Source organism: Rhipicephalus sanguineus, chromosome 1 (genome assembly GCF_013339695.2).
Source record: "Rhipicephalus sanguineus isolate Rsan-2018 chromosome 1, BIME_Rsan_1.4, whole genome shotgun sequence".
NCBI classification, from domain to species: Eukaryota; Metazoa; Arthropoda; class Arachnida; order Ixodida; family Ixodidae; genus Rhipicephalus; species Rhipicephalus sanguineus.
In genome coordinates this window covers 88260729-88274223 of record NC_051176.1, presented here as the reverse complement: position 1 = coordinate 88274223, position 13495 = coordinate 88260729, and the positions used below count along the sequence as shown (strand labels likewise).

General features: G+C 45.0%; 1 protein-coding gene across 1 annotated transcript in view; it reads right to left on the bottom strand.

Annotated features, from left to right (window-relative positions):
- Positions 1–4103: 4103 nt before the first annotated feature.
- The window catches only part of LOC125756469 (uncharacterized), a 16600-nt gene continuing 7208 nt past the window's right edge, over positions 4104–13495 (bottom strand). Inside the window, exons 2-4 of the mRNA XM_049411309.1 lie at positions 7142–7412; positions 6811–6862; positions 4104–4475 (exon numbers count right to left, since the gene is read on the bottom strand). Coding sequence (XP_049267266.1) covers positions 4104–4475; positions 6811–6862; positions 7142–7412 — 695 coding nt within the window. The remainder of the gene's footprint in view (positions 4476–6810; positions 6863–7141; positions 7413–13495) is intronic.

Here is a 13495-nt window from a genome sequence, read left to right as displayed (position 1 = left end):
GTCGAGAAGAAACTCAGGCCAGTAATTTCAGATAAGGAAGGGTATTTTGTAACTATGCCTGACAGTTTGTGCTCAGAAAAAGCATTAACAGCCATTGAAAAGAATTTTAGGACGGTAAACCTTAAGCCATCGGTGTTAGGCAACGTGCTGTCGACCTTTTGTTAATACATAATCTTGAGAAAATAGCTTGTAATGTCAAGAAGGCTAAATTACTTACTTTAGACTTGGTTTTTTTTCAGCCAAAACACATAAGAAAGAGATTCCGTTTCGAGCAATCGTTTCAGAGCAAGGCACCTGGCAAGTCGCTGTATCTAGTCATTTGCAGAACTGCTTAACCTCTTTGAGTTTTTCAGACCCTTTTCGTATGCGTCATTCTCAGGCGCTAGTTCCGTTCCTCTCAGAGGAAAACCCCGGCTGTTGTAAGGCTTTTAGTATGGATATTGAAGACCTGTATTATTCTTTGCCGCATGAGGACTTGTTAAATTGTGTTAATGAATGTATTAACGAACAAGCGCACCAAACGGTTTTCACCGATAAATGTGGTGTTTCTACCGGGGCATTCCTAGAAATCCTTTCCATGTATTTAAAGTCGACGCTGGTAGGTTGGAAGGAAGGCGTTTATGTTCAGAAATCAGGAATATGTATTGGTTCTAAAGTTGCTCCGGTTCTTAGTGATTTATACCTTAGCAAGATTGACAGTCTTTTGGAAGGCGCGTTAGGTAATTCAGTTATTAAGGTTTTTCGTTATGTGGACGATTACCTGATTTTTTGTAGTGGTGAGGACTTCGAAAAGGTGGTAACTTCCGTGAGCGAAAAAATTGAATTAAATGGAGGAGAGCTGTGCTTTACTAAATAGGTGCCTCAGAATAATGGAATACAATTTCTAGACATTTCCTTAACGTTCCAGAAGGAGCACGTGTGCTGGCAGCATTCTCCTAGATCTTCAAAACCGCTGTTAAATGTTTCGTCAAAGCACTCGGAAGTTGTAAAAAAACGGCATCGCCATGTCTTGCCTTAAGTCAGCCCTCACCATGTCGTGTGAGCACAAAATGAGTGATAGCTTTTACGCACAGGTTACACGTCTTTTAGATGTAGAGTATCCTCGTGATGCAGTGGCCACGGTCGCTGAACGTTTAAAGAAGTTTATTGTGTTAAGTCCGAACATGGTTGCAGAAAGCGATAGAAAGAAACATGTCGTGGGTATACGGTACATACGTTCATCGCGTATCTCACAGGCTAAAGAAAGTAGGAACTAGATACGGCGTTAATGTTGTTTTCACGGCTGCCAATAAGCTAGGTAAGATTTGTGCCGCTGTGCAGAGGAAGAATGACGGAGTAAAAGACAATAAGCGGACCGATATTTGTTTCGTAAAACACACCAACAAATTCACTGATTGCCGTACGAGTGTGGTGTATAAGATCCCTTTCAGCTGCGGCCGCTTCTACGTAGGACAGACGGGCCGATGCATCAACCAGAGATTGTTGGAACATAAGAGATCGCTAACAGGAGGCTCACCTTCTAATCTATCTTTACATTGTGTAGATTGTAAGTGCACGCCAAAATTTGATGAATGCGCAGTGTTGTACCGGTATAGAAATGAAGAAACGCGCCTGATGATTGAAGCATGGCATATCGAGAATAGTGGTAGCGCATGCGTGAGCCAACCGTCGATTAACTTGCATAAAGATGAAATTAAATGCCTTAACAGTTATCTTCCACGTAGACCGCCACGCGTGCCGGATTGATAGGTTCGCCTGTTGCATGGGCATGCGGAGATATGTTTTCGTGCCTTCTTTCTTTTCAGCCGTTGTGCGTCTCTTCAGTTGTTAGTCGGCGTTTGTGGTGTCCTGACTTCTTTCTTGTGTCCGTGTTTGCACGCCCTGTCTTTTTAGAATTAACAGAAATTGTTGCTGGGCTAGTTGGTTCATACTCTTAAATACTGGATAGCGCGAATTCGATACAGGACTAGGAAAGTCCTGTGCTTCTGTGTTCTTTCGTAGTCCTCTATCGAATTCTCTCTATCCAGTATTTAAGAGCATAGTTGTATTAAGTGTTGAAAAAAGTTCCTATAGAATACTGGCTATTGGGATTATTAACTTTGGGCATATTTCCCAAAACATTGAATATGAGTGTCATCTTTGTTGCCTGGGGCCATAACGAAACAACAAAACACAGATCATGTAGCAGTGCAATTTTATTGCAGTAATATTTTCATGGTCTGCTTTCAAAGGCAGCAAAAATACAATATCTCTCTAGGTTTATTTGTTTCTTGTGATTCAATGCAACCTGCATCGCAACGAAAGCCTTGCTTCTTAAACTTTCATTCAGTTAAAAGTGCGAGCATGGCAATTCCTGTTTCAAGACATTTTAATGCATTGCAAGACGATGAGAGGAACCCTTGTGTTTGTGCGTTATGATGACTTTGTTTTTGAGTGTGAGCGAATATTATTTTATTTCGCAATCATGACATACGATGATGGAAGATGTTGGTGCAAGTTGACTTGGCAGGCTTTTCTTCGCAAGCAGAGAATGTGCCGGGCTTTGTACAAAAGGAGAGTGTGCGTTGGGCTGTTTTGTTGCATGACTCCGAACTTCCAGATCAGGAATACTTCCGCACTTGACTGGAATTTCGTATTTCCCAACTATGGCGCCAGATGACACCTGCATCCGTGTCGCTGAAGTACCTGCAGTGACAAAGATACCCATTTTTGTGTAACTCAGGTGCAGAAAAAAATTATGGGCGCACGGAAAGTGTATTGCATACTTGTCAGATAAGACGTGGCAATGATCTAGTGTAATCTGCTAAGGAAAGAAATCGCCACTCCATCCTCCGACCAGTGTTTAACTCGCCAAGGATGTCCATCCAAACGCTTAAGTTGGCTTGATGCACTGAGAAACTGTCAGAAGGACGATTTGGAGAACCAGGTCAACCAGACACGAGTCATTTGTTGCCCTGCGCCAGTTAAGTGCGTTAAACGGAGAAAAAAAAAAGAGTGGGCAGGAGGTATGCACAAATGAAATGTCTTGTTACACTTTCTCCTCAACTGTTTAGCTTATATCTTAAAGCAAATAGGCGCACTATGGGAACAAGGACAAGAGGGAAGAACCGACGACACAAAGCGCTTTGTGTCGTCGGTTCCTCCCTTTTGTCCTTGTTCCCATAGTGCGCCTATTTGCTTTAAGATATGAACCGTTACCAACTAGCCCAAATGGCTGTTTTGCTACTGTTTAGCTTAAAGTGGGTGGAATATATTTTTGAAAGGCCTCTTATTTGCATAATATTATTCGAGGTTGATACATAAAACACCGAAATCAATATATACAGCCTAATAAATGTCGTGTGTCCTCATTTCTTGAATGGCTTATTATAGGTGAAATCTTTCTTCGTGGAAGCTGTACTAAACATGAAGTAATTCAGAGCAGGCAACCTTTTTTTTAAACGTCATCATGTTAAATTTGTTCATACGCTAGTTCATTGTTTTAGTCGTGTTTTTTATATCAGCCGAACTACTGTTCACAGAAAAACTGAGAACGTCTACGGTCAACCTTGCATTCATAATACGAGTGAGGACGTTTTGTGTATTCGGCTAAGAGACCGGCCGTCGTGTATCTTAGCTTACTTGATATTTGTGATATCTACAAGTCCTGAATATAAAATGGAGGAGATAATGCTGTGCCAGAGTTTCTTGAAGAGTTATGATGCCCAATTAAAATGTAAGAAAGGGAAATTGACGAGCACTCGACTGTAGCTCGAAGCCACAATGTAGCTTGAGTCATGCAATGTGATTTTTTATTTATTTGTGTATTGTATGCGAACGGTACTTTCATGCAACTTCTCGCTAGGGGCGACACTAGAACACACACGCTCACTCTACTTCCCCCCAGAATATTTTTATTTAAAAATACAGAAGCTTATGGTGATAAGTCAATGCGTGCCCATCTTTCTTTTTTTTCTTTTTTTAATTGTAACTCATCTAAACACGGCCAACTGAGCTCTCTATACTCCTTCGCATATGCAGCGAACTGATATATAATAGGGGAGGTTCGTGCAGAGTCCTCACCTGAGAGAGATCCGTCGAGTTCTTCCATGGGAACCACTGCCTCACCACCAGCCGCTGCCTCCACTACCACTGTTTTTGCTGGTGATCACTACGTAGGTGTCACTCATACCTCCTCCACCTCCAGTCTTCCATCCTCCTCCTACTCCACCACCTGCCGACTTCCAGCCGCCGCCGAAGCCACCTCCCATGTTCCACACGCCACCGGAACCTCCAGTCGCCTTCCACCCCACCACCACCACCACCCCAGTGGCCTTCCATCCACCACCACCGAATCCGCCCATACCCCCGGGCTTCCACCCTGCGCCGAAACCAGCTCCACCGAACCCCCCACCGCCGCTAATCTGCTGGATGATATAGATAGGCCCCGTGCCGAAGCCTCCTCCTGACGACTTGCCGAAGCCAGAACCGTGGCCCTGTAAATACATAATAGAGTTTGGCAGTACGTTAGTAGCAGCCCGTCATAAATACCTTCGCTAACGGTATAAACGATATTTTTTTCCATACACAAGAGGGAAGGGGTTGGGGGAGGGGGGTAAGAAACTAAATAGAAAAGTATCAACTGTGAGGAACTCACAGGTAACAATAATGCCTATTTATAAGGATAGAGTTCTTACGCGTAGTCAACAGGTTATTTATTTCTATGCAATATAGCTATGCTCGGGCCGTTTACTTAAAAGGCCTAAATCACCTCAACGAAATCACGAAATGTAACACGTTTGTTCGCACAAGATTCTTATGAAGTTTTGCAGATGTCGCGAACACATCAAGGTATGGAGTGATCCTGTAAATGGGCACCAGTGGACTATGATGTTCGCAATTCTTACCATCATAATCATCGTATATTTACATTCACTCCAAGAAAAAAGTGGTCAAAAATTTTACGTGGTCACGCTTCAGCGCACTCCTGTAATCATTTTCAGAAAACATTGGCCGGTAATTAGTTAACCTGAAGGAGCAATTTGTAAATTGAAGTTTTTAGACCTAAGTACATGTCCGCTTAGAATAATAATATTAGATTCCTCCATTCCTTGATGTATGGCATATGGCTGTTTACTTGACGTAATGAAGAGTCCGTAACACCAGTAATTCATAAACTCTAATGCCCTCGTGGAGGCGTCCATTCAATGAGTGAGGAGTGGTTTACTAATCGAAGCTTTTGATGTTCACGCTACGAGTGCAGCGACACATGACAGCGTTATAGTGCAAATATTTAACTCATGCCTGTCTTTAATGCCAACAAATGTTACTAATCTCCGCAATTATTTATATCGAACGTTTTCGCCTGCTATAATTTTCAGAGATGATGCGCCTCTGTTGATTCCAACTAATCGTTTGACAAACTCGTCTTAGTTTTAGTTTTGTTTCTTGCTGATAACCTCACTCATAAATAAACCTCACACTCAGCAAGGAATAAATCATATTGTCGAAAATTATGTTCCTTGTCGATTGTGCTTTTTAATGCGATAGCGTTAAAGAGCTCGTTGCACAGATATTCCGGTGTCGGCATCGGTGTCGCAGTCGTTGGTTATGAGCGAAAAATCATCGTCTTATCCGTGACCAGAAAATCGACAAAGATGCAATTAAAATAAATAATAAAAAGCTTCGGTTCGAGTGCGAATTGTAACTAAGGCTGTCTGCGTGGCAAGTAGGTGTTCTTCCACAGAGCCACGCCATTGCTTGAAGCTGCTTCGAAAAAAAAAACACTACATGAATGTCATGTAGTGGAAGGAGTCTAATTAACGCATTTAATATTGCGGGGCAGAAGCGTAGAATCGCGCTAGGCGTCACAACATGTGAATTGCGCAGAGAATGGGTGTTTTTAAGGCCCATCCATTACAAAGCACGCACACTTATTTAATCATCACTAGCTGCAAAAGCATCAGCAAAGTGAGCAGCTGCGTAGGTTCGCGTGTTGCCTTACGGACGCGTAGTGGGGCCTTCGCTGATTCGCAATATGAAGAATTATGATGTAGTGGGCACTTAACAACTGTACTTGCAGTAGGAATTCTAGGATAGTTTGAAACGGCCAATGTTACGCGCACAGTCGTTCATTTGCTTGCAGCACTGATGAGGCTTGCACCGAGATCCGAAACTAGGCTAGCACTTGAGAAGGCGATGCGCACGGGACTCGATTACGCTACCGCGTTCTACTCTTGAAGGCGAAGGTCAAGCGTCCTCCAAGTTTTTAGATGCCAACCAGCTTAAAGCGGGGGCTTTGTCCATCCATCACTCCCGCATTGCCCACACCCCTACTGCGCATGCGCGTCCCTTCCCCTTCTCTCTCATCTTCTACGCTCCCCCCTCTCGCGCACCTCATTCTCTCCTGCGCAACGCCGCGATGAGCGCCAGCGTCAACGCCGCCGCTAGTGTTAGCGTTAGTGCCAGCACAAGCACGCCTCGGGAGGCCTCCGCACCCCCACTGCACATGCGCGTCGCCTCCACCTCTCTCTCATCTCCTACGCCCCCCCCCCCTCTCCCGCGCCTGTCGACCGCGCTCCTGCTCGCCCCGTGAGAATTAATGGCCAGGCCATTGGGAAGACACGACGCGCGTAGCGTTTCCTTTTCGCGTTCCACGACGCTTTGAATGGATGGATGCAGCTTACGGCGCGGGATTCACCCAGCTTAAGAACCTGGCAGCCAGCTCCTAAAAAAAATATGCCATCCCCCGCTCAAGCGAACCATCTCCCCGCTGCTTCGCATCCACACATGGTTCCCTTTAGCGGGAGATGTGTAATTTTGTTCGCTAACCTTCTTGCTCGGCTGACATATTAGCTTGAGCTCATCAATCTCAAATGAGATGCTCCAAGAGAGTCACTGTCTAAGGGCGTTCACACTAAGTCACACTGTCTAAGGGTGATCATGGGCGTTAGTCGTCGGTACGGAAATGTGTCACTAGGCGTCAACGTGAGTGCGTCCACATCACTCGGTGCTACATCTGCCAAACAACAATAGACATTATACAAGCTCTGATATACCAACGCACTAAAGCAATCAAACTACTTCTGTGACGACACGTTTTACTTTCCTGTTATACCGATTCCTATGACAGAGGGATCAACCATCTTTCCTTTACACGTACCTTCTGATTGTTCGGACATATTCCACAATGTAGACTTGATGTCGCTTGCCGCCGCCGCCTCCGAAGCTTCCACCACCGAAACCGCCTCCCCCGAAGCTGCCGGTGCTGAAGCCACCGCTGCCGAAGCCACCACCAGAGTGTCCGAATCCTCCAAAGCTGTTCAAACCTCCCATGCTCAAGCTCCCGCCGCCACCAAGGCGCTGACTGATGCCGGTGCCCAGGGGGCCCTTGAAGAGCCGATAGCCACGGAGACCAGCGACTCCATGACTTGCTAAAAGTAGGGAAAAAAGCAACTGGAAAGGCGAGGGCACTATGGCGTTTTGCATTGTGTGGTATTCAGGCCTCTAAACACAATTACGCAGAACTAGAAGTTCGCTAGAGCTGCTAGGGCTTTCAACAGAGTACGCACGTCAAGGGCAGGGAAGGATAGTCGACTATTACTTTTACAGCTTCCCGTTCACATGTCTTTATAGAACTGTATTCATGCAACATAGGTTCATCCTTCTTTCGCCAGCAAAGCAAACAATGTATAAAAAAGCTTGAAACGTACGCAACGAGTAATCACACCTACGGGCAAATTCAAGTGGCCAGACAGTCAATAGGCCCGATCAGTCTGGGGGAATCTACCCAATTATATATTTGCTATGCTGTTACGAAATACTACTTCTATACTGTAGTTTAATGCAGCGAAGCTGGTATACGAGTACTGGAAGTACAAATGAGCTCCGAGAACTATGCATTTATGATGTGCAAGTGATTCACTTAGAAGGTTGACCGTGTTTCGGCCGTGACTGGCCGCTACTTTTCCTTGCGGAAAAGTAGCGGCCAGTCAGCCTGATTTATCAAACATGAGCGCATGCTTTCATTAATAGGTTCTGAGAAATCACGTTCTCAGAAATCGTTCTCAGAAATCAGATGCACAAATAACAAAAAAAGACATAGTAGGTTTTCTGTCTTGGCTCAAACATAGGGCTTAATTTTAACAAATTGATTCATCCGCAGTACAAGCGTAGAAGAACATTACATGCGACCAGTGATAAATCTCTAATGTAGCGAATAGTAATAGTGAGCAATGTCTTCTATTTCAGTCTCAAGTGCATCACTCTCTGAAGTTAAAGCAAGCGTGATTTATGTAGTCTGAAGTGTAACTGTAGTACAAAGTAAAAATAGTCGTAATTACATTTTTTGCTATATACAACACTGAAAGTATTGGCGCCACTTAGCGAAGCAAGGGAGAAAATAACGTTTAAAGCTACATCCTCATTCCACTGCAATCATAATGGCTATTTATGCACAAACCTCTTCGCGTCTTTAGGGCACAAGGGCCTTTTTTTGCACGTGTTTCCGCAACCTGACGGATGGTGTTTACACTGTTCCTAGCTATACATATCCCTCCAAGGCAGTTCAGGTGGGACCAAGAAAAACAGTACAACCGAAGTTAGCAAGACTCTCTGCTGATGGTGCCAGCTGTGCACGACAATAAAATATTTCCATAAAGTAAGCCCCACATCTAAACTGAAGTCATGATTGCACATCCGCCCATAATCGGGTATAGCGGCAGTTAAAGATAAGCCAAACTAACCCCATACAGAACGATTTAAGTTTAACGTGGCCTGTATGAAACTTTATTGCCTTGAAGCACCGTTCATTAACGAATTGCTTTTCCGGCAGGTCAAAATTGGGCACGATGCTCGAGTGATGTTACCATACCAGGACGAACCAAAAACCTGCGCTTTAACCGCCAAAAACACAACATATTCGGTCAATAAAGTTCACTGGGCTGAATTTGTAACGTACAACTGCTTGCCGTTTTATAAACCAAAGAACAATTTCAAGATAAATCTGCGGCGATGGAAGTTTTCACAGTTAGCAGGGGAAGTATAACAAAAGTTTCTCCACGCCCAAGAAATTTTGTTTGTCATGCCGTTCATTGAGCCGATTTAGCAGTGCCCTTTTTTGCAAACGGTTTTTGGCAGGGTAAAAGTCTTTGTTCAAAGGCCCAAAATCACGCAATCCTCGCTTAAGTCAATGAAATGATAAGCAAGAACAGGCTCTTGCATATTATCCATCGGCTATATATTATTCCCAAAAACGTTCTATAAGCATTGCTTAAAATCAGTGGTTTCATGGACGCGGATCTCGAATGTATAACACGTAGCACATGTCAATTGTTAACAATGCCAGAACAACAAGAAGTGGAGGCCATATTGCCACATTGTTGTTCCGGCGAGGAGCGACACCTTGAATGATCAGATGCGAGAAAATTTCGACTTGCCGAGAGCAACTCCATGCCGAGTGGCTACACACTGTCCAGATACGAGCACTGGTAGCGACCGCGCAGTTCTGCCGTGTCGAGCCGCGACGCAGACGGCCGTAGTGCAGCCGTCTTAGGGACCACAGCTTGACTGTTGTATACCTTGCATTGAGCACAATCGCTGGTGACGTCGTTTATATATGAAATCGGGGGAGAAAGTCGACCGCGTTGTGAGGTTGGCTCGCAGGAGGCAACGCGGCTTACGTGACCTTGGCAATGTGAGAAGGGTCAGCGCAGACAAGTCCCTCCCTCGCACCGCTTTATGGCAGTCGGCTTAGAAGAGGTCTGGCTCGAGGGATCTGACCTAGAAGGGTTCCTCGGCCCTTTTACTCGTACGCCGCGCTCAGAGGGGACGTCCTTTGTACATGACCCCAGGGACGAGAGGGGTCACTTTTGTTTTCGTCAAACGGTCTTTACGCTTGTCCGCGGGGCCTCATGCCAAACTGGGTGTTTCTACCTGTCTATTCGCTCGCCGAGCCCCTACTCGGGCACGGTCGATTGTACGCGCCTTCCCGGTACGTCATCTGCGGTGAGCCGGCAAGTCGAGAACAAGGATGCCACACTGCGCGAGTGGGCCGTGACAGCGGCTCCCTTGTGTCTTTTTGGCCGTGCCAATCCGCGCCGCGATGGGGTCACCTAGCAGTGCGTCCCTCCCTTCTGTGGTTGGAGCGCGTGCGTGAGCGTTTCTGATGGCTTTTCGATGTCATCCACGGCACTTGGAATCCTCCACGGAGGTGCACGTGCCCCCCTTGTTCCTATCTGAGCTATGACCTGAAACAAAGCTGAACGCCCTAGTAATGAGACACGTTTTCTGCGCTGGCAGAAACAAAATGAAACGCGGGAGGAAATAGAAAGCGGGACGGGAACAAAGATCAAATTGCCGAGTACGCAGTCTTCCATCTCACATATGAAATTTCGAGATGGATGGGCGCTCTATAATCACGAGCCCTACTTTCGCTCCAATTGTTAGCTGCTTTCACTAGTCATAAATTGAACAGTCGTGCTTATTTTATGTGCAATTGGCAGCGTTTTCCACTGCATTATAAGCTGTGGGAATAAAATTTTTTCATTATCATTTCAGTAACACTCATAATACACGTCCATTTTTTCGTTTGAATCTACTGAAAATTTATTTCCTTTATTGTTTCGATTCATGTCATTACTATTGAGCGCCTTAACTTCCATTTTATATGATGTGTCCTCTCCTCTACTGTGGCTTATATTATTTGTTGCCCCAACTTTGCCTTCCACGTTTTGGATGCGAACTAATATTGCGGGTATTTTAAGACTCAGCTCATAACGACATATGTCGAAGATATATATGAAAATGCTCTTCTATCAATTGGCTTTATGTTTTTCGCATTTTATGGGGACAGCCATAGTATTGATTACAAACGGGTCTTTCGCGTATTGTGTCTTGTAGGGGTCATGAATTGCCTGTAATCACAAAGTACTGGAGATCAGAGCAAAGGAGCAAAACAAAAAGAAAATCAATGACTAGGTTTCAAATGACCGCTTTTTTTTTTACGGCCTAGATTCCAACTGAGAAAGTTCAGTTGATCCGGCGAAATTGAGCATGTTACGCTGTGCCGATATTCGTGCAGCAGAGAAATGAAAAGTATCTTACTTTTATTTATTTACTTTGCTTCACGAACACATTTGCTAGGGGTGGAACTAGAAGTGAGGAACCACTGGCAGTCCTCACAGCCTGGGTTATGGATGGCATCAGGGAGGTGCGGCCAGAATAGAATAACGATATATCAATGAGGGATACAAATCTTATTAATACACCATTACAGCAAGCGTGAAATGGAGAGAAAATGAGAGTAGTGACACTGATCAAATTACCTTTACAATATTACATTAAGCACGACATCAAATAATATTTATGATACGTAATATACTTACAGGGCATGTGAAATGATACGAATGCGTTTTGAAGACTGGTGCGAAAGTAAGGCTCCATTGCTTCACCTGCCCGCACCTTCAACGGAACGCATGTTTTTTTATAATAATTACGTATTTAATAATTATGTATTTATGCGCATCAACATCAGCAACAACCGCCATCGTCAGAGATCATAGGCTTCCAGCTCACGTCGCTGTCAGTGAGCACTGGCGCAAAGCTCCTCCCCGTTGTGCCGCGGCAGTTGCATGCGGCGTTTAATCTGACAACGGGTCGAAGGCATAGGCAAAAATGATAACGGTTACTCTTTTGCTACCGGCTGGCGATAGCAAGCGTTGACTGCTCGTCACATCAGGGCGGAACATTGCGCCGATCCTCACCGTTTTGCACGCGTAATCATGCAAACCGCAATTAAACTTTGCAGCGGAATATCTCGGGGCACAGACATGCTAGAAGAATTCTTCCAAGTGCAACTGCGTAGAAACGCGACTGCCTCCAACTTTTCAATACAAACATGGCCACTTGCTGCACTCATTAAAAAGTTAATTATTCATCTTCGTTAATTGGGCAGCTGAGAATGATAATTATTGTCGCACCTTGTGTCCCCCTGGATACATAACATACCTGCAAAGGTTGTTTTCACGGTCTTCCCAGTGCTGAATTTTAACAAAACCATAAAGCTTAACTTTGAACAACCGGTACTTTACAAGGCTATGCTATGCTCGGCTGGTGTGCCTGGATAGCGAAGTGGTTAAGACGCTCACCTTCGGATCGTGGGTACACGTGTTCGAATCTCGCCAAGAAACTTTTCCCCAAGAGTTCTGACTTTCTCTGTCTTTATTTCTCTTTCTCTCTTTATTTCTCTTCTCTGTACTGGTTCTCTCGCCCATCAGGTTATTGCATCCCGAGCCGGAGGAATCGGCGCACGTGTTCTGAGAGCGAAGCGGAAGATGAAGACGACGAAGAAGAAGAGGATGAAGAGAGCGCGTGCCTGTTCATAATGATGATAATTTCTGTTCGCTCTGCACGGACGCTCTGCACGGCTGGCTTAAACAGCACCGCTATTAAAATCGGCGTGCATTAAAAAAGCAACAAACTTAGTATTGTTCACTGTGTCCTAAAGTAACTCAGAGTAATTTTTTATATCAGTTTAGGTAATCAATTAAGATTTTACCAGCCAACTCATAACGTATTATTTACAGGCAAGATCATCTATAGAGAAGTTGTAGAGCTAATTATTAGTTAAGTGTAAATGGGTATATTAGATCTAAACAATAATCTCAATTGGATGAAGAGAGCAGTGAACACGTGTTGTGACCAGATGTGACGTGGTTGTAATGGTAAGTAAGGTTGTAATCAGACTGTTAAAGACGAAACTCTTTATTGGAGGAACTTGTGTCCAGAAAATCAATATAAGAATTGTTTGGGTGTTTTACGTGCCGAAACCACGATGTGATTATGAGGGACGCCATAGTAGAGGGCACCGGAATTTCGACCACTTTTGGGGTTCTTTAACGTGCACCTAAATCTGAGTAAGTGGCCCTGTAGCATTTCGCCTCCATCGAAATGCAGTTGCCGCAGCTGGGGTGCCCAGAAAATCAAATAAACCTCGCTGTACAAGCGATTGACACAAAAGAATACAACGATAGCGTCGAGTACATTCGTTGACCGTCGAAAAATCTGATCATCGGCGGAACGTGTCGTCATTAATACATGAATAATCGAAAAGTCGTATTTCAGGAGGCCTTCACTACGGCTTCTCCACAGGCGTGCGCAGGGTTCCCCTTCAGGGGGGCGGAGGTTCGTCGCAGCGCCCCCCTCCCAATAATGTCAATCTATGGCGCTGACATTGCGCCCCCACCACCGAGTCGCAGCCCCGCCCCTCCCTATTATGTCAATGTGTGGGGCGGTCTTTGCGCCCCCCCCCCTCTTAGGTGAATAGGGGGAGCGGCCGCCTCGCTGCCCCCCCCCCCCCCCCCTGTGCTCACGTCTATGGGCATCTCTAATAATCATATCGTGGTTTGGGGCGGAAAACCTCAACAATTATTATCGACAATTAGAGCGTTATCACTGGGGCCCGCGTTAGCTCCAGAATAAACTCTACTCGCGTGGTGCGCATAGTCTTATCAGAATA